At 41.1% G+C, this 22,642-nt stretch overlaps 1 protein-coding gene across 1 annotated transcript; it reads right to left on the reverse strand.

Moving 5' to 3' along the window:
- Positions 1-50: 50 nt before the first annotated feature.
- Positions 51-22,404, reverse strand: tep1 (telomerase-associated protein 1). The gene is made up of 55 exons (XM_088430214.1): positions 22,278-22,404; positions 21,137-21,564; positions 20,858-21,049; positions 20,619-20,768; positions 19,854-20,018; positions 19,621-19,758; positions 19,131-19,202; positions 18,791-18,912; positions 18,552-18,709; positions 18,364-18,473; positions 18,189-18,267; positions 17,114-17,297; positions 16,304-16,586; positions 15,834-15,986; positions 15,686-15,760; positions 15,457-15,578; positions 15,293-15,361; positions 14,692-14,835; positions 14,005-14,296; positions 13,657-13,778; positions 13,465-13,578; positions 12,942-13,059; positions 12,664-12,858; positions 12,292-12,473; positions 12,081-12,222; positions 11,379-11,558; positions 11,208-11,300; positions 10,425-10,560; positions 10,190-10,349; positions 9,998-10,131; positions 9,835-9,923; positions 9,084-9,198; positions 8,772-9,006; positions 8,342-8,459; positions 8,042-8,166; positions 7,866-7,965; positions 7,639-7,794; positions 6,771-6,986; positions 6,634-6,690; positions 6,112-6,250; positions 5,563-5,844; positions 4,867-5,018; positions 4,675-4,782; positions 4,351-4,455; positions 4,161-4,290; positions 4,014-4,093; positions 3,271-3,397; positions 2,849-2,982; positions 2,663-2,784; positions 2,381-2,530; positions 1,906-2,005; positions 1,546-1,660; positions 1,399-1,481; positions 539-643; positions 51-467 (listed from the first exon to the last, which is right to left on the reverse strand). The coding sequence occupies exons 2-55, from the start codon at positions 21,560-21,562 to the stop codon at positions 348-350; spliced, it is 7,773 nt and encodes a 2,590-aa protein (XP_088286340.1). The 5' UTR covers positions 21,563-21,564; positions 22,278-22,404; the 3' UTR covers positions 51-347.
- Between the last annotated feature and the right edge of the window lie 238 nt (positions 22,405-22,642).

Here is a 22,642-nt window from a genome sequence, read left to right on the forward strand (position 1 = left end):
TTTGAGCAAATGTGTTTCTTTGATATAACATGTCAAAGTAGAAAAAAAAGTGCGCTTCAAAACAATTTTTATTATTTCATGCATCCAATTTCTACATAATTGGCCCATCGACTGTAAACAGAACACAGACTTGTAATATATATGCCATCTTTAGTGATTTTCAAAATAGGAAAAAGGAAGTTTAACTCAGAAAAAGCTGATATTTGCATATAAGTAAACCAAAGGCACATTTGAGCATTAAGCTCCCTTCATAACAAAAATTACATTACACACATTTCTCTTATTGATTTATATTGCACAATTTGATCCTCTTTGGGAATAAGATAAAGTAAGCATCATGCATGTTTTTATTCCCTCCAGTAAAGGAAGTAGACTTTTCCGAGCTTGTCGGCGCACACCAGCTCAGAGGGCGTTTCCGGGTTCACCTCCAGCAAGACCACCGGACCGTCACAAACAAACATTCCCACCTGGGGAGAAAAAAAAGTGAGCAAAGGAATAATTACAAAAGTGACTAGAAGGAAAAGTAAAAGCAACTGACTTGTTTCTTGGTGCTTCTTTCCCACAGCTTGACGGTGCGGTCGAAAGAGGCCGAGACGATGAGGCCGTCAGTGAGCCTTAGCGCGCTGATCCTGTCATGGTGGGCCTGAGATGGGGGCACACGCTCACACAAATCATATTCATGCATTTTATGTTTCATAAATCAAATCAAACAAGTTGCACCGTATTTTCAATGTTGCCTTAACGCAACTATGCAACCTTCAATCTTGATGTAGCCCTTACAAATCCTTCAGGAATTTATTGAGGAAAAAAAAAGCTTTTTTTTTTTTTCTTGCTACATTAATAAGGTTTTACTTTATTTTAAAAAATATGTCTGTTTTTATTTTGGTAGGAACAAACACGTACAAGTAAACCATTTCTTCAGTTATGCTAAATAAAAATTGGTGTTTAATTTATGATGAATATATAATTGATTAACGGTCTGAACATGAAAACACTTGTATTCTATTCAATTAATTCTATTTATTGTTCATACTCAATATGCATCATTCAAAGCTCCCAATTTTATTGTATATCTGCTGTATAATGACAATAAAGACATTCAATACAGACAGATTGATTGATTGATTGATTCTCTTCTTTTATTTTATTCAAATTTTTTTACAATGAATTTGTATGATTATTTTTCAGAATTGTAAGATTTTAATCAATGTATCCATTAATATTTTATGTTATATTTATATATTATTATTTCTGATCATTGTAAACTATTTTTCAATTTGTATTCTGCATTTTAAGTGCGGGCAGAACGGTGGGTTAACGCACATCACCCCCCCCCCCCAAAAAAAAAACAAAAAAAAACAAAAACAAAAACAAAAACAAAACATCCTGGTGACTTACAGGCCTCTTGCTGCTCCAGGTGGAGACTTGAGGAGGTTTGTTGAACCACATGTTGCCCACCGCATCTCCACATACCATCAATTCTGAAAAAAGCAAAAAGTGGTATCACAGGAAGCACGAGTGGCCATTTTGTTCGCTGGTTAGCACCTCTATCAATGGTCACGGCAGTTATCAAGTCACTCTCTTTCACGTCAGACGCGTCCATCTCCAGAGTCAAGGAGCTGAAAGCTGAATTGATGGCGTTATCTGGGCCCATAGCGAACTGAAAGCAATGACAGCACGCTCTTATGTCAACACTGAAATAAACATCGGATAGGAAATCACATTGCGTATTTTGAAACCAGGACCTGGCTTTGCCTTATAAAAGTCAATATAGGGTTGGTGGTAATATAAAATAGAAGACAGTAAGAGAATCGAATCATGAGACGGTCAAAGATTCCCACCCCGACAGATTTTGCACCCCCTCACCCACCATCCAAAAAAAACAAACAAACAAAAAACACTTACAAGGAAGCCGACATGGACCTTTGCGTTGGATTCGCCCACCAGCCACACGCTTTTCTCATCGTTTCGGAAGAGTCCCAAAACTCCGACTTGGTGGTTCCAGCTGCGTAAGTTCACAGTTAACACACACACAACATACAGCGCAAGAGTTACAGCAATTTAATAAGCAGTTTGAACAGTAATATAATATATAAAAATACCCTAAATACTAACACATAAAATACTCTAAATCATTTTTATTCACTGCGATTGGCTGGCAAACAGTTCGGGGTATCCCCCGCCTATTGCCTGAAAATAGCAAGAAAAACGCATCATGCATACTAAACCTGGGGTTTAAAGTTTTACACCTTGACTTGACTAAACCCAAACTTCAAAATATAATCTTGGCACAACAAAATAAATAAAACTAACAACTCCACTCCCCTCAATATTATGTAAGGGTTAAGATGTAAACAAAACTGAGAAAGGTTTTGATTACTCGTAGACTGTCATTGACCACGAGTTGCTGTCTTCGTTGGAGGTGGCCACGTGAAAAATCCATCCAGTTGTGGATATGCCGATGAGAATTGAGCAATACGCCAGGTGCGCTACTTGCTCCACCACCTGGTACGACGTTACTTTGATTAAGCTGGAACACACATAAGGCTTGGGTTCAATTTTCTAAAACAATTAAAAAAAAAACAAGCATTATGAAATATATTGACATACACACACAATCGATTTGCAGATTTAACAAATGTTGGGAATTTTCAAATGATACCTGGCAGTGCTATGCTCATGATTCCACGTTAGCTTCCACACGTCCACGCAAGAGCCCAAGTAGCTGACGGCAAAGCGGCTGTTGGGCATGGAACATATGGCCACCACCTTGCTGTCCGACGCCTGCGCAAAAACAAGATGAGGCGCGTGCGACGACATCTCGGTCGGCGTGTCAAGGCGTCCTCACCTGAATGCGTCCGACCACTCGGCGATGGCGCCACACCTCCAGTAGACCGGACTCGTAGCCGGCGAGCAGCACGTGGCTGTCCGATTGAGAGAAGCAGAGAGCGCTGACGGCGCCTCGCAGGCTCGGTGGCCGCCCTGTAGAGAAAATGAGTACTTGTGACTCTTGAGTTTGTACAGAAGGTACAAAAAGCTTCAATGATCCCAACTGGACTGCTCTTGTTTTTTCTACATGAAACGTGAAAATTTTGTTTTTAAACAAAATCATCTTTAGTGGGAATTTGGCCTATAATATATCTGGGGTGGCTGTGGTCACAAATAGAGGTAGCTGTTTTACATGAATACAGGATTGAAGTCATAAGTAAAAAGTAGGATTCAAATGTTATTTTAACAAAAAAAAAACAAAAAAAACAAAAAAAACTTTACCAGTTTCCCACATCCAGCTTCGCAAGGAACAATCCTCCGATAGGGTGAGGAACTCTGGGACGCCCCCCACGTCAGAGACACTGAGAATGGTGCCACTGTGCCCCTGGAACGTGCTGAAATGTTCCATCTGTGCACCAACAAATAAATAATTTGATGAAGTAAACTGTGTTTAATTTATTAAGAATGACAATCTGACAATCATCCATCCATCTAAGCAGTTAAGCATTTATGAATTTAACTAGATAGAATAGATAGATGCATAGGTAGCAAGCATGTATCTATCTAAATACTGTACATGTAGTTACCCTTCATCTATCTAACTAGATACCTTACTAGCATCTGTTTTGCTAAGTAGATGGCTATCTTGCATATATCTAACTAGACAGCTATCTTGCTTACAAGACAGCTTCCAAGCCCTAACTAACCTATCTCCCCATCTACCAATCCATCGCGAATGCCACTTCCATTTAATAATGAAAGCATATGGCTAATGCATTATAGGAGTTGTTCTCAAAAGGGGATATATATTGTAGATAGCTTTAAGTGTTTGGGAAGGCACTTCAGGGTGTACACTTAAATAGGGTCTCTCCTAATATCAGCAAAACAAATTTAATGCTTTTTAGAGCCATGAAAGGACAATTATTGAGAATGGCAGCTTTATAACATATCATAATCACCACCTTGGCACCTTGTCACAATTACCTAAACTATTATTTAGCTGAATTGAAAATGAAATACAAAACCTGTAAGGGCTTCCAGAGCCGCAGGATTCCATCTTGAGCAGCAGTGAGAATAGTAAATTCCTCGTGGTTGTTTTCTTTGTCTAGAAAAAAGAAAATGTAATATATACTGTATATATAATGACAATAAGAATATGATTTGAGGTTTACCAGCGTTAGTGATGACGGAGCAGGCGTGAATACGTCCTCGGTGGGCAGGAATGTGGCAAATGTCCACATTGGTCTCCCACTTCCACACGTGTAAGTAGCCGTCAGCAGATCCAGCGGCTACGTACGGACCCTGTAAGCACACGCCAATAAGACACCTGAGACCTGACACTTTTTGAGGGCGGAGTCTCACCAGGCAGCAGACGGATGAGAGGGGACTCGTCCAGGTGATTTCTCGCAGGATCGAAGCGGCCTCCACATCCCATAAGCAAAGTCTGCCGTCATTTGATGAGCTGATCTGCCAATCAACAACAACGCTTTTAAAAAAAGATATAGTTTAAGATAAACAGGTTGGAAAATAAGAAAAGTCAAGGTTTATGCACTTTGATAGCACTTAATGATTCTGATGAGGCTGCATTAAACTTCAAACATTTTCATTAGTGGTCATCAATCATGGATTTTTTTTAACCCTGCAATATATGATTAGGACTAAGTTTGGGGGGAAATGAAGGCCCACCACACAGTGTGGAGTCCAAACACAGCCCGTGATCCAGTCTCTATGGAAGGCGGGGAGCACTTTAGAAACAGCAGGTTGTTCCAATGTCATGTCCCACACAACCAGAGCCTGCAAAACACACAAAATAATGATAAGGACCATTTGTAACGACATATCAATACATATCATTGTGAGCCTTTTTTTTTTTCATACATTGTCTTTTCCACCGGAGAGCAGTTGTCCACCATCGGGGCTGAACGCCAGACAGGTGACCTCCCCGGTGTGGACCTTCAGCAAGCCAGCAGGGGCCTCTGAATCGCATTCCTTCAACTCACTCAACAGCCACAGCAATATCATGCCCGCATCTGTTCACCAAACATTAAGTACAGTGTTTTAATTTTATTTTTCAATTTTCAAGCACAGTACATATTTAAGAAGTACTGTACTGTATTAATTTATATTTAACTTTGTAGTAGAGTGCATTTGCATTGAACCCTCATTTATCGCAAAGTTTACGTTCATAAAAATAGACACAGTAACCAAAATCCATGCAAGAAAGACAGAAGTTTGCCTTCGCTTTTGTTTCGCATTTATGGTCACAAATGAAAATCCATGTAGGAGTTGATTTTTAAAATAAATAAATGAATAAATACAATATGCTCATTTTTGACAGGTCAGACTTAAATGGAAGAAAGCGCACAAGAAAAATAGTGACTAAAAGCTGCCATTGAAAAGTTACGGTCATAAATGAACATCTGCGAGAGTTAGGCCGCAATAAAGCTAACTGCGATGTCGAGAGTGAACAGTATAATCTTTAACTTTTTAAAATCTGAAGTATATATTAATTTGAATTGCACGCAATACAATTTGAACTGAATCATTTAATTGGTTATACACATCATTTCTCACCCGTAGCAGTGGCCAGGTAAGTGGCATTGTGCGCCATGACGCGAATAATGCCAAACTGCACGCCAAACATATGAGTCTGCTGTAGGCCCGTCACTTCTCCGTCCTCCCCGAATTTTCTCTGCCACAGCCGCACTCGCTTGTCATGTCCCGTGGACAATAGTCGCGGCGAAGTGGACGAGGCGTCCACCTCTGTGTCAGTGGATGAGGCGTCCCCCTCTGTGCATACCCACAGCAGGGACGGTACGCTGAGGCGGAAAAGGCCAGACTCCCATATCATCTCGCCTGAAAAAAAAATCTATTCAATCAATCTATATCAATGCAAAGACATGCACTAACTATGATCAACTGGTTGATCAACCAATTAGCTAACTAATCTAATTAAATTTGTTGCTGCTTTCAGGGACCTCCAGAAAACTGAATATGGTTCAACTTGACATTTTCAGTCAAACTGCCTTTCTATCTGGTGTATCACACCACATTCAGGTACTACCTGAACTCAAATGCAAAGTAAAATTTTGTGAAGACTGTGTTCTGGCACAAGAAACATACCTGAGCTGAGGCGGAAGAGCTTGAAACCGTCATCATTGTAACCTATGGCGACGTAGTCCCCGTTGACAGCCGCACACAGCACCCCGGTCTCTGTCGAGGTGTCGCACTTGCTTTTCTTATGAGGGGGCTCCTGCTCCTCCTGAAGAAAGCATGGAGAAAAACGACTTGTTTAAAGATTGGTAACCACTATTTCAGCTATGTACAGCAAGCCTGTTATGGCATTTCCCATAATGTGTTAGCATTAAGCTAGCGGACCTTTGTCAGGCTTTTTTTTTTTGTTTGGTTTGATAGTAATTTTCTACTGGAAGTGCAATTTGAAGCTATCACTCGGCCTCTGTGGAGAAAATTCTTCACTCTGCCAAGCTGGTCCATGTTGAGCTCATAATTAAAAAAAAGAAAAAAAAATGGACCTATAACCGGCTTACCGTGGTGTTAAAAAGTCAATCTTTCATTAACCTTATATAATATGGTTTATCACCGGTAATGAGTACCTAGTACCATTTTATACAAAAATACACTTACGCGTTTACGCTTCAAAGCACCGACTGAGCGTCCAAGTCCTCCTGACCACAGGTGGAGCTGTTCAGGAAAGTTAAAAAAAAATCTATTGTCATTGCAAGTGCAACATATCTATGCAGCAGACATTTTAATGTACTTGCCATGTGATCGGACCCTGCGGTCAGCAGCAAGCGGCCCTGGTCGAGGAAGGTGAGAGCCTGGGCGGCACCGGCGTGCGCCTGGAAGCATCCCACACAGGTGGAGGTGTCCACAGACCACACACGCACCTCTCCGGACACAGAGCCCGAGCACAGCGTGGACGAAGATGACGGCGAGAAGGAGAGGCTACGCACTGAACGCCTGTGGCCGCTCAGCCACTGTCGGAAAGGAGCATAACACACGATTTGATCAAATCTTATACAGCAATACATCACACCTTTTTTTCCCCCTATTTCCCCAATGATGTACTTCTTCTAATTTGAGGCTAATACCCTGTAATGTTAATAATTTATAGATAATAATTATTACTCCTTGTAAAGCATTGTTTTCAGGCTACTACTCGCTAATCTGAGCCATCCATAGATCCTGTAGCATAGTCTTTTTGTTAGGTCTGACTCGCCTACTGAAAAATTGTGTCCAGAATATGGACCAAAACTTGAAAAAGAACACACAATGTTTTGATCATTTGATCAATCAATTGATTCATGTTCCAATTAATTTGCCTTTACTTTGAAAAATAAAACCTGTACAGTTTCACGAAAATAAGACCTGTTTTGCGGCATTAAAAAGTATTAAATGATATTTGCTGATATCCCTGTTAAAATGTACTCATGTACCCCTCACGTGCCTCCATGCACCCCCAGGGGTACTCTGATTCCCATTTGAGAATCATGGTTTTTAAAGATTTTTTTTTCAATGAGAATTCCTTAGTTTAGCCAAGACTCAAGGCACCCTCCCCCAAACGGGAGAAATTTTTAAATGCCTGTTGGATCAAATTCAGGCACGCCATTGATCTCAGTGTGACCTCACCACTTGGGTGTTATCCTGAAGCCACTTCCATACGACGACCTTCCCGTCCCAGCAGCCGGCCGCCAGCAGGCGATCCTCCCGGTCAAAGGTAACGCAGTTGAGTGGGCTGTCGCTGGGCAGAAACGCCACCTCGTGAGCTTTGTCCGAAGACCACACCTGATGAGCACAGGTTCTTCTATCAATGACAGTGCAAAAGCACAGCTCAAACAAATGCTTAGCCAGCTAACTTTCAGAGTGAAATCCAACGATGCGGTGGCCAGGTGCTTTTTGTCAGTGGTGATGTCGCTGGCTGTTATCACGTTAGCGTGGGCCTTAATGAGGGAAATCCTGCGAATGGCAAAGCCTATTAAAATGAAACCGTGCGGGTATTTATTGGGGATGCGTCATGAGAGAGTTCACTCACCGGCACCCATTGGCAGTGTTCCAGATCTCCATTTGGCCGTCAAAAGAGGTTGTGATGAGGCGTCCGTCCTTGAGGACGACGCAGCTGGAGATGCCGTCGCAGCCGCTTACCAGCGACTTCACTTCCTGTTAGGGCATCACACATGTAAGTAAAGTTTGACCAATTAGAATATTCAAAGAAAACGTTCAGATTTAGGAAATTGATAATATTTGTATGGAAAAGAAGGTTGGCAGGACTCTCATTTTTATGAGCCATCCCCACTTGTCTTTTTTCACATTTACAGAATAGCTTTCTGTGTACCTGTCCTGTGTTTGCATTTATGAAATGCAAAGTTCCCTGCCCGGTTCCAACCACCATCTCTCCGTCGCAGCCCGTGGTCAAGCAGGTAGGCGCAGATGTGAAAGTGGACATCGGCTGGCTGCAACACATAAATGACACACATTTCACACTTAAAAACCCTTTTAAAGCTGCCGTGATCAAATGGAACCATTTTTAATGTATTGCAAGTTTCTTTTGCAGAGCAGTTTTGTGAATCATTCACTTAGTTTGAGCGATTTTCAAATACTGTAGAACATTTTTTCCCCAGGTTCATCTGAGGAACCTGACGCAATGATTGTTTTGTTGTTTTTAATCAAAAAATAACGTGACAGTTCATATATAATCAATCTCAAATAAATCTAATTTTGAAAGTCAACCATAGTTGCGCAACAGATGGCAGTTTCCGCTGTACCTGCTCTCTGTCAAGGATTGATGATCATTGTTGAGCCACTCGACTGCCCGCGCATTCCCGCTACCCAGCAAACCTTGGGCCCAGGTCTGAGCGGGGGTCTCGGCCACTTCGTTGAGGGCCTGTTGGACGAAGAGCGCCGGCCAGCAGGTCAGCACGGCAGCATGGCGCTGCAGGAAAGCTCGGCATTCGTCCATGGCGGCCCGCTGCTCGTTGGTCAACGGGGGAGACTTCTTATCTGTGCAGAAGGGGAAATAACGAGTAAACATATTCAATCATATAATTTAAGGTAAGCATTGGGCATTGAAGACTCACCGTGCTCATTGTAGATGTCCAGCAGGTGGTGCAGCAGATTGCTGCGCACATTCGCATACAGGAAGTCGTAACTGGAGAGCAATGAACGCAGTGCCTCCAGCTCATTAGTTTGTATCTACAGAAATAAATAAATAAATAAATACAAAATTAAAGCGCAAATACATTGCCTTGATAAAAATAATGCTCATTTTAGAAGTTTTGAAAAAATAGAACTATCCTGTCAAAATTTTAAAAATAACACTTTGCCCTGAATCAATGACCTAAAATTATGATTTTCATTTTTTATATATATATATATATATATATATATATATACATACACACATATATACATATACACACACACACACACACACACACATAACAATCTGCACAAACATTTTAACTTAACCCTTTTAAACACTAATCTACTCTCAAAAAAAGATTGAAGAAAAATATGACTAATAAAACAGTTTTTCCTCTGAAATGTAAATTCTGTAAATTTCCAAATAAATTCTGACTTTTTAAAATTATTTTCCCCAAAAAAAGATTCTCGCTTTAAACAAAATAAATATAATCCTCTCAAAAATTCAGCTTTTGCTACCAACATTAAAATCAATTTAATACAAAAGATTTAAAAATCCAAAATACTAATACTAATAAAAAACAAACAAAAAAAGACATATTCTTTTCAAACTCCAGTTTTTGCTTCAGTTAATCACACGGTTAATAAAAAGACGAACTACGCATGCTTGTTCATAGAATGACAAACCAGACTAGCAGTGAGCTGCTGGACAGCGTCCACTTCTCCGTGAATAAAAGTATCAGCACCCTGAGCATCTGCCAGTACCCACAAGTGACCTGCAGGGGGACCAAGAGAGAGGAAAACATCATGAAGCGATTGTATACATACATGCATACAGTATATATATTACCTGCTAACACTAGGTGAGCTCGTCTTCTGTGTTCTTCTGAGGGTAGAAGGAAATCTTCGAAGGCCCGCCTCACGTCTGGGTTGGACAAAGCCAGCAGGTCATCAACGTCGTGTTGCTGAGATGGATTCACTATACTGCAAAAGACCCATCATCTTAAATACCCACACTTGACTCAACTTTAGACATATTCACCTTCGCAGGCTGTGCACGATGCGTGTAAAGGCCACCATGGGAATGCGTCCTTTTGGGCTTCTGCACAGTGGCAGTACTTCATGCCATGTCACCTGTCCTTTGAGCGAGCACAGATCGTTGCAAGTGCACAGTAGTGAGTACAAGTCACGCTCCCTTAGGCCTGGAAATGAAAAGAAGAAGAAGGTTTGCTAATGTAGGAAAAAAAAAAAAGATGAAGCCCAGCAATTCGTCGTACCTGCGGTGCTGACAGTGAGGGCCGCCAGAGCCCAGTGGAGTCCCGGCATGCCTCTGTTGTCTGAGCAGAGTCTCTTCAGGCAATACTGGACCAGCAGATTGAGCGACTGAGGCAAAGCCTGCAGGCTCTCGTTCAGCTAAGACACAAGATACCATTTCAAAGTTTTATGTGGGTAATCTGTGAGGATTGCTATGACATATTGCATGTTATCTAATGTTCCATGTTTATGTTGTTCAACACAGGTACCAAGTCAAATTGTACAAAAATAGACCTCTGCACAGACTTAACTATTAGTAATACTAATACTGAAGTCTATGACCTGTGTGATATTTAAGATTTTGATGTTGATCTATACCAAGTATATACGCATGTCAGTATCGCCAATACTGATAAAGTACTTATGAGTTAATAAAATATAATACTGTCCATTATTAGCATTTTTTTCCAATTAAACCTTCTTGTTGTGTGATGCAATAATAGTATAAGTTATAGAATTAGCATTAATACTAACAGAACAGACAAAGGAATATGAGGGGATTAGACTCAAAACAGCTATGATAATGATAATGATGTCAATTGTCAGCGACAAAATGGTCACCTCTATGAGATAAATAAAACAGTTGATTTTGTTGGTTAATTCATATTTCAACAATGCAATATTGATTGGAAAGCCATGTTTTTTACGAGTGTATAGTTTTAAAGAAAATTTTGGGGTTCAACCAAAAATTAAGTCATTCACAACAATAAATATTGTATTTCTGATGCAAGTGAAAGCAAGAGAACCGTGTCAAAGGAAGCAAAGTTCCTGAGGTCTTCACAGGCCATGTGCAGGTAGAGCGCACACTCTGCACCTTTCTTCATGATCAGTGTCTGCAGCTGAAGCAAACACACAAAAGAATGTCATGGAGAAGTAATGGAATGTGGAGAAAAATTATGTAGTTGATTTGAAGGAACCTGGTTGTTGAAGGCGGCGTCGCTGAGTTTCTTTCCGAAGGCGTCCAGTTCCTTCTGAACGATTTCCTTTCGCTCTGAGACGGTAAGGTGTGGCAGGGTGAAGAGCAGCGTGGACTTCTTCTTGGACAGAGTGTGCAACAATGATGAGGTGGACGTGACACTTGTCACCAAACAGACACCCTGGCAAAGAACACACACATGAAAAAAGTTCAATATTTTGATAATCATGTGAAATCAAATCAACATATCAGAGAATTATGTTTTACGGTGGGGTGTTATGGCTACACTAAAACAAGAAAAACAAATATATCACAGCATAAAGTAATAAAACAAACACATTTTCTTTTTTTATAGACTAAAAGATGTATATTTCAAAATTACAAGTAGTGTACAGAGAAGGAAAAGGTTAACATTGAGAATAATGTCCCTCGTTCCATCCCCAAATCACTGCAAACCTCTGCCAGTGACTGACGGATACAATGACAGAAAAAAAAACAACACTTTACATCAAACCTTAGTTTTTTGTTTTTTTTTAAGGGATCTTGTCATTCGTTGACAAAACGACCATCCATCATGGGCTGACGGACAGAAAACCTCTTTTACATTAAGACATTTTTTTTCTTCATGAAAAAGAAGTCACAGTTCCCTTTTCAAAGAAAGAAAGGAGGAAAAAGTACAGGAGAAAAAAGTACAGGAACAAACCTCCACTAGATCTTGCGGAATCCAGCCAGAACTGAGTTGATCCCTGTCGTCACGTACAAGATCCGCCCCATCCACCAGCAACACAAGAGGCTTGCTCCTCTTCATGTCCTTCAAAGTGGCGTGAAACTCGGACAGCAAATCCCTTTCAAGATTACGAGACATTTTTTTCCAATACACACTCACACATCAACGTAAAATGATGTGAACTTACTTGTAAGAAAGGGGGAGAGGCGATTCCTCTTCTGTGTACCGCCTCAAACTGCCGACGAGACAACGTAAGAGGTTCTCCACGGAGCGTGATGATTGGCTGGCAGCCGTTGAGTACGAGATGACATCACAGGACAGGTTTTTCTTGGACTTGCCGCCGCTTCTGAGGGCCTCGGCTAGTTTGGCCTGCGTGGAAGGAGCGAATGTCAATTCAGATAATCATAAAAATGTAGGTCTTTGATTTATTCAGAAATAACAGTAATAATTAGACAAAAACAACGTATTTTTTCTTCAAGAATAGCCTTGTGGCGAGGGAAAACAAACAAAGAAAAAAATCAGACAACAAAAGTTATAGGTATAAAAGAATGAAGGTTACCATGAAGACAGTCTTGCCCTGTCCTGGCGCTGCCTCTATCACCACGGCTCTGCCCTTGGCCTGTGCCTGCGCCACTATCTCCACAGCAGCCCACAGCAGCTTGTCCCGGGTGAGGAACTGCCTCCGCAGCGCCTCCTGGTGAACCTCCTGCTCTAACATTTCTGACGTTACATTGGCCTCATCTTTTTTGTCCTCCTAAGAAAGAGGGGGGAAAAAAAAAAAGAATGAGATGCTTGTTTTGGCACCTTGCGTGATATGCTGCTTTTGGGACCACTCACGTCAACAAACTGCTTGACGATAGCCTCCCAGAGGTCCTCTAGGACCGCTTTTGCAAAGTCCTCCAGGTTCTTCAAGTAGGGTTTGCCATCCACGACACCCCCCCATTCACACTGGTAACTGGAGCAGAGAGAGACAATGGATTGCTGTTGGCTTCATTACACCATCCTTTTTTTTCTTCCTATTTTGCGTCTAACAAAGAGCACAGATATCAAAAAACAAACAAAAAACTCATAACACTCCTAAAGACAACTAAAGCCTACATTTATTTGAAAGCTTGCATATGATAAAAATCATGAGAATTACCATGAGGCTCATATGCTGATATCTTATTGTGATGTTTGGTTTGAATATGTGCTACGTCTGGTAGTGCGTCTTTATTCGTTGAAAACAGCCACAGTCTGTTAGTAGACAAGGGACTGTTTTTTTTTTTTTTTTTTTTTTAATTTTCAAAAGCGCCATTGGGTGGCATTTGGCCCCCAGGCCTGACTTTGGACATACATGGCTGCTCTAGGGGGAACTCACTTGTCGGTGACCTTTAGCTTTTGAACATGGATCCATCGCTTCAGACGCGCCATTTTGGACTCCGCCTCCTTTGATTCAGCTGCAAAGTCAGCCTTCCACGCCACAGGCACAGTTCTGACAAAATAAAATATTTTTTCTCCATTTCAGATGTTGACAGATGAAGAAAATATCCATTAAAAAATAAACAAATACTTGATGACATCAGGATTTCTGAAATAGCATAACATCCGCTGCTTTGCCGCGTCGCCATGGAGAGACTGAAAGTGACGGATCTCCATGTCAGTGACTGACAGTCCTTCAGGGCCTGATTCCAACTTAGACAGAAAATTTAACATTTTATGAGCATAAATTTCATGGCAATAAATCAAGGCAAAAAAGAGCTTGTAAAATCATGTTTATAAATGTATTTTTGGGGAAAAAAAAACAATATACGATTAGGAAAACGGCATTGAGATGAAAGCCTTATTATTACGAGAATAACGTGGAATTTTCTCAAAATAAGTAGCACTACCACAGAAGTCAATTTGTATTTTTTCTTACCCATTTGTACTGCGGCAAGTCGGGTAGAGCTGATGAATGGGGCACCAGGCCGTACCTTTGGCCCAGGATGGCCACCATCAGCTGGCTGCGAGCCACCTCTGCCAGACACAGCGCCGCAGCGCGGCCCGACTCCTCCTCCGTCACGCCCCAACGCAGCTCCACATCCTGCAGGTGGAGGCAGTGCGGCGCAGCACGGCGGCGAAGCTCCGGGAAGACGCTGCGCACCAGAACGTCACGCTCGCCGTGCATGTCGCGGAAGGTAGACGAAATGAAGACGCGTACGCTGCGCCACCTGTTGATGAACCGGTGAACCATCACAGAGGAAGATGGAAAGCAAAGTTAGTCCCTGTCTTCATTTATCTTTTGTTATCAAATATTTAAAAGCCCTGAATAGTTGTACTTGAATGTCATTTTCAATGGACAGCAAGTGGCAAAATGTGTTTTGAAAAGTAATAATAATACATGAAAAATTGTAATCAAATTACTTAGAGGAAAAACAAAAACTTTTTACAGCAGAAAATGGATAAGTGGACAGTCACTTTAATGTTAGCCTGTTTGTTGCCCCCCCCCCCCCCCCCCCCCCAACTGTATTCAGGATTCCCCTTCTGATTTACCCCCCCCCCCCCTTTTAGCATTTGATTTAACCTTAACCTTAGCTATTTTTTTTAATTTATTCTTTTTAATTACCTCAACTTCGGGGTAGTGGGAAGAGTCACAAGGCAATTTGTCGTCTCAAGATCTTTGACGCCATCTGGCGGTGGGATGTTGTACACTTTGTCCAAATGCTCCACGTGGTCCAGCAGCCTGGACGAGCCTCGCTCAGCCACAAACCTGGTTTATAAGTATACGTACATCAACTCAAATGTATCAATGTTTAGCTTGCTCAATTAATGTACGTTTTGCATTTTAGATTTTTGACTAAATTGTGGGGGCTATTTTTAGGGGTGGGACTTTTTGACTGCCTCACATTTTGACTGATTCCAATTTTTTGGGTCTATGATTCAATCCAGAATTTTCTATTCAAAATACAGTAATTTCATTTTATGACGATTTCTGCTTCAATCGCCATGATCCAGTCCAGTCACCTTTTGAGACCTAATGAGATGTTTGTTTTTTGTTGATCATTTTTTTAAACATTCATTATTGCTGGATTTTTTTTTCTGCTTGGTATCATAAATTCAAACGTGACACAATGATGAGTGAAGACATTTGCTTACATTGGATGCTAAGTTTGAATTCATTGCAATAATGTATTGTAGGGCTTTTGCAAGAAGTGAAGAAGTCTTACTTTAGAATTTGTTCACTGAAGCCCTGCAGGCATATGTGATTCCTGTCAGTGGATTCTGACTCGTATCCTCTACCGAAAGCACAGCAAGATGATTTCAAATTAGGAAGAAAGTAGATTCCGAATATTGATCATTTGCGAAAATGTTGGAGCTGGTAACGCATTACCTTTCCGAGAGCATGAGTTTAACATAGAGGCATTTGTTGCTCGTTTCCTTCCTGTAGCTCTCGATGGTCCACTCCAGGTCTCTGTTACTGTACAACTCATTCACTAAGATGATGTTGTCCGCCTGAGGGAGGAAAATTTAAGTCAAAGAACAACAACACTATTTGCATATTTGAACTATTTCTCAGTCTAATTGGAGTGAACATCTGAATGTATGACTAATGAACAAACCTCGATTTTATGGAAGACCTGCTGGAAGAAAACACTGCATTTGAACTGCTTGTTCCTGGGCTTGTTTTTCAGCTCCTGTGAGAGTATGACAAATGGCTCAGCCAGACCGTGTCATTACGTTTGGGCGTATTCTCGTCCGTTTCTATACCTTTAATTGCTGCCCCACACTCCGCACGTTCTCTAAAAGAAGGTCCGACTTTAGCTGAACTTTTGTGCACCAGTGGTAGTTCAGAATGTAGATGTGAGCGTCCTCGCAGCTGCTGGCCATCATCAGTGAAAGCAGAACGACAACCTCCATTATCTGAGAAGAAAAACCGTGCAGGACCCTGACCCATGTGAGGACAACCGGCTAAGAAAATGGATGAATGGATGGACTTCAAGGAAATCAATTATGGCACGCAGATTTTTTTTTTCATTACGTAGATTTTAATAGTTAGAAAAAAAAAAACACGAAAAAATGATTACTTTCATATATGATTTATGATTACATTCTTTTAATTTTAAGGAAAATTTCAGGGCTGGCCAAAATACCGAATTACTTTAAGTAATGATTTTGTTATTACTTTGAGTAATAACAAAAAAGTACTCTTTCCATTTAGTGACCAAAAAAGAGCTTACAGAGGGAAGTAGCTTGTCCTCTTGGCTCTTTTTCTTCTTTTTTTCATCATCTCCATTTTCCTCTTCTTCCTCTTCATCATCCTCATCCTCACTATGCTCATACTCAGGTGGAAGACAGAAGTCCAGCTTTTTGTTCCAGCTAGTTGCGGTATCCATGTTGGCGTCGATCAAGATAACTGTGCGTCCCGGCAGGGGTGGGATGTTGTAGCGGCACGAGATTTGCACGGCCGTCTCCAGGGCTTGCCGGTAGCGGTCCAGCAGGCTAACTGTGTACTCCCTCCGACTGTGACATTGCAAAACATGTTTAATCCTTTTTTTCCATTCTTTCACAAGTCTGCATTTGTCAAAATAGAGTGGAACATTTGGAATAAATAGCATAGGAATGTGCATCTAACAAAAGACGATTTGATACCTATCATGAAACGAAGGTGCAGTAGTATGATTCAATTCATTTGGAATAGGATTTGAGTCAACATATGAGCACTTGTCCAGCATTCTGCCACTTTTGCAAAACACTCATTTCACAATTGAGCTCATTTCCAAATCGTCAGTTTTTTAAATAAATTTAATCAATTTGATTTGTTGCCCAGCCCTAGTGAATAACTGCGCAACTATGGTGTTTATTTCAATCGACAGTAAGTGGCAAAATGGCCATCCCAAGAGTTGCATAAAATGGGGGTGGATTTAACTGCTTAATTCGTATTTCACAACCAATACTTTAAATAATTATTTTGGTTTGACCCTCCCTTTAATTTTCTACTACTTTGCATTTCTTCAGTTATAATGCAAATCAGTCATTCGTGGTCATACTTAGCCTTGAAGATTCGATCCTTCTTCATGCGGTAAATGCGGTAGACAAAAGGCACACCAAGGGCCACACGCATCCTCTTCCTGCTGGCGGTTTCCCAGTCGAGGCGGCGAAAGCGCTTGCTTTTGGGGATACTCTTGAGGATCTTCTTCAGGATCTCGTTGTTTGGACATGCTTGCGGCAATGCTGGGGGGGGGGGGGGGATTTTGGTCATTGGATCATCTAAATATTTATAATATGGAACAAGTTTTCCCGAAAAGTTGAGTATTCATCTGAACAGCCTGAGTTAAAAGGGAGGTTTGACATCTAAAGCCACAAGGGCAGGGAATGAGTTAAAAACTTGAGCCGACTTTGTCTTGGTCTTTGACCTCTTGTGTTTGGGAGTCTTTGAATACGAGGGTGTCTCCAAAATTTTGATCAGTACTGCAAATACTTTAATTGGCTATTATTTTTTGGCTATTATTTTGCAAATATATATTTTATATTTAATCAAAATAAATTCAACTGGAATGCGCGAACCACATGCATTTTTTTTTATAACAAAACGGATAGCATTTTTTGGTTGAACGGCACTTTTTCTTGAACTGCATTTTTGGGTAAATGAAAGAGGATAGTTTAAGTGTGGCTTTCATTTTTGTTCATAAGAGGGGACTTAAAAAGACATTGAATTATTTGATATAGATGCAGCATTACCCTCACTTTAGATGTCAATTTTTTTTAAACTATCAGTTTTTTTCCACAAATGAGAAAAAATGGCTCCTTCACTCTAAAAACTTGGGTTAAAAATAACCCAATTGAGGGTCAAAAAAAAAGGATCAAGCCAATATTTGGGGAAGGAAAGTTGGGTCAACTTGTCCCAAATAGTTTGGTCCTTTTTCAACCTTCAATTGGGTTATTTTTGACCATACTGCTTTAAGAGTGTTGAATAATAAAGGTGGCTGACACCTGCGCTGTACCATCAGAGAAAATGAACAACTCCAAACCAAGTAGAAGATGAGTCGGTAAGGCGCCGTGAAAAAATGGCTTGCAAGTCATGCACTCTAAGTGCACCTGAGTGAAAGGTGCCAGATGACTCACAAAGATTGCGAAGCTCCATGATGACTTTGTAGGCGGAGAGGAAGCGGAAGGGAAACTGTCTGCTCTGAAGTACTGCTTTCTGTTAACAGATCATAACAACTTTTTGTTTGATATACATGAAGCCGGGGATTAATATTTTGCGATGAGATGATGACGATGAAGGCGAGCATCTTACTTTGTTGGTGAGCCTGTTGAGGATCCTCTGGTGATGCCCTGGACTGATGCCCTGCTTGATCATGTTTCTCAAGTTCCTCAGCATGGCCATGAAGGGCAGCGACTTATTGTCTGGGGGGTGTCAAGCACATGTTAATGTGTGCAGCTTTAAGGAGTAGGAGTAAGGAGTATGTGATAATTCCACTATACCAATGAGTTTCTCCCAGGTGGCAGCCTTGTTGCCCTCCTGACTTAGCAGACGCTCCCAGGTCTCTGCATCCTTGAGCTTCATCCTTTGACCTGCCCTGTCTCGGTCCCAGTCACCCTTCAGACCGCTGCTAGTGAACGTCTTCTGGTCGGCAGGATACCTGCAAAGATGGATAAAATGAAGACCTCCGGCCCACTTGGTGACTGTCTGCCTCATTTGCATAATTTAGCAGAGATCTTACTTGCGTCCCAGGATGGCCATGACATGCTCGGCTGGTTCTTTGATGTGCAGTTTCTTGATCATCTTCTTCATGTTGAATTCATCTTGCTTTTTGTCAACAGGTTTTTTGGCATCCACCTTCAGCTATACACATGTTAATCAGCTTTAGAATGGATGTTATAAATGAACATTGAATCGCAAAGACTCATTTAAACATCTTTACATCATTCATTCAGTCCCAGGTACTTATTTACAATTTATTACAATAAGTATTTTTTTCATATTAGGGAAAAAGGAGGACATAAAAGGGCAGCCAGAGAATCAGTTCAAATTTAATTGGCTATTGATTTTCTTTAACTTACATATTTCTGCAAAATTGTGGCATCAGATCGGAGCAAGTCTCCCCACTTTTTTAGATCTGTGTCGCTTGGTTTCTGCAGAACATTGAAGAGATGATGAGCATGTAAATTATTTGAAAAAAGGCATTTACAATGACAGAAATTTAAGTAATACATAATAATGTATTAGAAGAAACTAAATTTAAAAATGTAAAATCTGTACTGTATGTATAAACAGCATAGTTATTATTTTGATCACGTTTGCAAATTGCCATGTTTAACAGGTGTTTACTTGATGTAGGATGATTATTTTGGAGGAACCTTTGCAATGGGAAATATTAACTATGCATAGAAACATGAACAAAATCTTAAAAATAATAATATTCATGACATGATGATGGTTAAATGAGAGTGAAGGATTGAGTGAGATTTTTTGGAGTTTCAAGTCTATACCTGATGCAGGCAACTAAATGTAATTGTTCCCATGGGAATGTAATTACAGTAAATACTGCACCTTGTTCGCGGGCCTATTGCGGTTGTGCTTACAGCGATGCTTCCGCGTGTTGTACTTGGCCAGTTGATACTCATTAAACTGCTTGAACTTGTCGGCCATAGCCTTCTTCAGGCACATGGGCAGCGAGCGGCTGAAACACTGCAAGCGAATAAGAAAAGTGGGTTGGAAGGAGGTCAGCCGGGACAGAAGGGGGCACTGCTGATCTGTTGGAATCAGAATGGTGGTCAACTTACCGTGCTGTAGATTCGAACTACCTCCAGCCAGTCGGATGGCAGCTGGATGGCTGCGCAGAAATAGCGGCGCACGTGGCACTTGGTGGCTGGGTGATTGGCCGCCAGGGCCAGCAAGAAGTTGGCAGTGATGCGGATGTTCAATTCTTGTCTTGTGTACAGCGCCACCTAGATGGATCGAATGAATAAATAGCACATAAAGCAGGGTACACAAATAGCAACAAGATTACATAATTAGGAGGCCAAATTCAAAATAAACCTAACTTTACCATAAATATGGGTATGGTTGCTTTGGGACAATTATTTGGAAGTTTTTCCAGGTAGTGTGTAATGGCGTAACAACTTGACTAGTCTTAATACTACAACTCTTCAAATCACTGACAAACAACCTATTTAACTCAGGCATTGATATTGACAATCGGTATCTGATGTCAGTGTTTACCAGTGGCTTAGGCTGCCTATAGCTACGTTAGCTGCTGTTATGCTCCAAATAGGCTGGTGTGATAGACGTAAATGACCCTGAATACTTTGAAACTGACACCCTGACAGAGTTTCTGTTCCTACTGATCACTTTTTAACAAAACATACTGACACAAATGTGCTGTTTCACCCCACAAAATTGTCTCATGGACTAAAATCTATAGGTACGGTCTAAAATCTAATATTTCTGGAGAGGAAAGTAGCTAAGAAAGTTTAAATTGTAGTAAAATTATGATTTTTAAAAGTGTCATTTGATTTTTTTTCTGTTCTGCTCTGTTTTTATCGTACCTTAAGAACAAACTGTGGGTCGAATGCAGCAATGTCCTTCACCAAGCCGGTAATTGCGGTCCAAACACTGTCCTGGGCATCCCAGTCCTTCTGTCCTGGGTTGGTGCTCTTGCGGATCAGGGAGCAGCAGACGGCATTCAGCAGAAGATACTGAGTAGACATGGTGATTAAAAAAGAGCAGGAACTAGAACGGATAAGTGGTAAAAACATGAAAAAAATATTTGCCATTTCCTCCTTACCTTTTTATTCTTGATTTCTTCTTCAATTTGCTGCTTGTCGGGGACTACCTCTGCAAATTCCTCCCGTCTGCTGACAACAATTTGTTCCTTCTCTTGGTGTTCCTGCAACTCCATGGCGGTGGGTGCAACTTGCTCTACCCTTTCCTCCTCCTCTTCAAATGACATTTGGTCATCATCATCATCTGAATACACCTGAAACAGAAAATGCCCTACTACTGTTTTTTATGAATTACAAAAGGCACAGCACAGCTGTCAAGAAACAAATAAAATTTCACTTACCGTGCTCGTTTCTTCAAAAGAGAAAGGCTGTGGTTCTGATATTTCCTCTCTGCCTTCGTCATCCTCCTTTTGGTCTCCTTCCCATGGAAGGAAAGAAGGTGGCTTAGAGAAGCGAGAGAGGAGAGTGTTGCAAGATAAAGAGGTGCTGAGAAGCTTGGTGGTAGATGGAGAGAAAGAGGCGAGAGGGGAAGACTTCAGAAGGGTGTTGTGGGTGCTTAGGAGCGAGGAAGAGCTGGAGGACGAGGAGGAGAGTAGGTGGTCCGAGGAGGTGGAGGTCAGGGCGGTGGGCTGCAGTGAGGAGCTCAGTGATGAGGAGGATGTCTCAGTTAGGAGCTTGTTTTCCAGACAAGGCGGGACATAATTAGAGAATAAGCTCCTCCCACTTGTAGAGGTGGTCAAGTTCGTTTGCAAATCCAGAGACCTCATGCCTGAATGGAAATAAATTAATCAAGTTGAAAAAACATGACAGACAGTAGAAATGAATGGTTTAGCATTCCTCACTTGAGCAGACGTTTAGTGACAAAAGAAAAGGGTGTCGAAAGAAAAGGGCGTGTTGATAACCCCGCCGACAGACGACCATAAAGAGGGAACAAAGTCTATGAAAACTTGGCTTGAACACAATTGAACAAGATCCATACAAAGACTGAATTGCCTGAAAACATCTCCAGTGTTAGGAAGATAATAAATAAGCACTTAGATTTTTAAATCGATTCTAAAAACTACTTTAATTAATCAGACATGCTATTGAGTATAGACGATCAAATGAATAGTTTTTATGACTTGGAAAAACAAATGTATACAAATTGTAAAGTGTCCTTGGACGCCCGTGGTTAACGAAAGACGCAAAAGAGATGCTGAAAAATAATAATTAAGCGTCCGAGTCTTCTTAAGGGCTTTTGGTATTCAGAAATATTTTGGTGTTACAATTATCATTTATTTATTTATTTTTGTTCCTTCAAAAACATCTTGAACTGGTTATACATGACATGAAATGGGCAAGGCTGGAAAGTAATTAAGGCGCAAGCAAACACTGCGTTGTATTGCTATGGCGTGTAGGTGTGGCGGTAGAAGTGCGCAGCCAGTTTTTGCGAACAAACCCAAGGACAAAAAAAAGAAATGAATATTTAAATACAAGCCGCACCTGTGTCATTTGCACGCGTGTTGTCAGCTTCTACTGCTCTGCTGTGTCACGCGTTCGAGAAGCTAGTTCAATCAAGTCAAACACAAACTTGTCTACCTTTCCTGTAAATGCCCTCATGCAGCCCAGCTTCTCTCGAGAATGCCGATTGGGCGACATCGACCAGTTGTTTCTTTCGAAGGCACCGATTGGCAGATACGGCATGCTCGTTACCGTAGCCGCATGCTGATTGGTTGACATAGTGCCCAGTTCTTTCTTTACTTTTTATTTTACCGTAACCCTTCTTCTTCACGCGCACCTCTTTTTGAAAATGACCTCAAGTGCCCTCGATAGTTTAACAAACATTTAAAAGTAATGGGTAAAAATAA

Source organism: Hippichthys cyanospilos, chromosome 12 (assembly GCF_059441005.1).
Source record: "Hippichthys cyanospilos isolate Australia breed blue-spotted pipefish chromosome 12, RoL_Hcya_1.0, whole genome shotgun sequence".
Classification (NCBI taxonomy): Eukaryota; Metazoa; Chordata; class Actinopteri; order Syngnathiformes; family Syngnathidae; genus Hippichthys; species Hippichthys cyanospilos.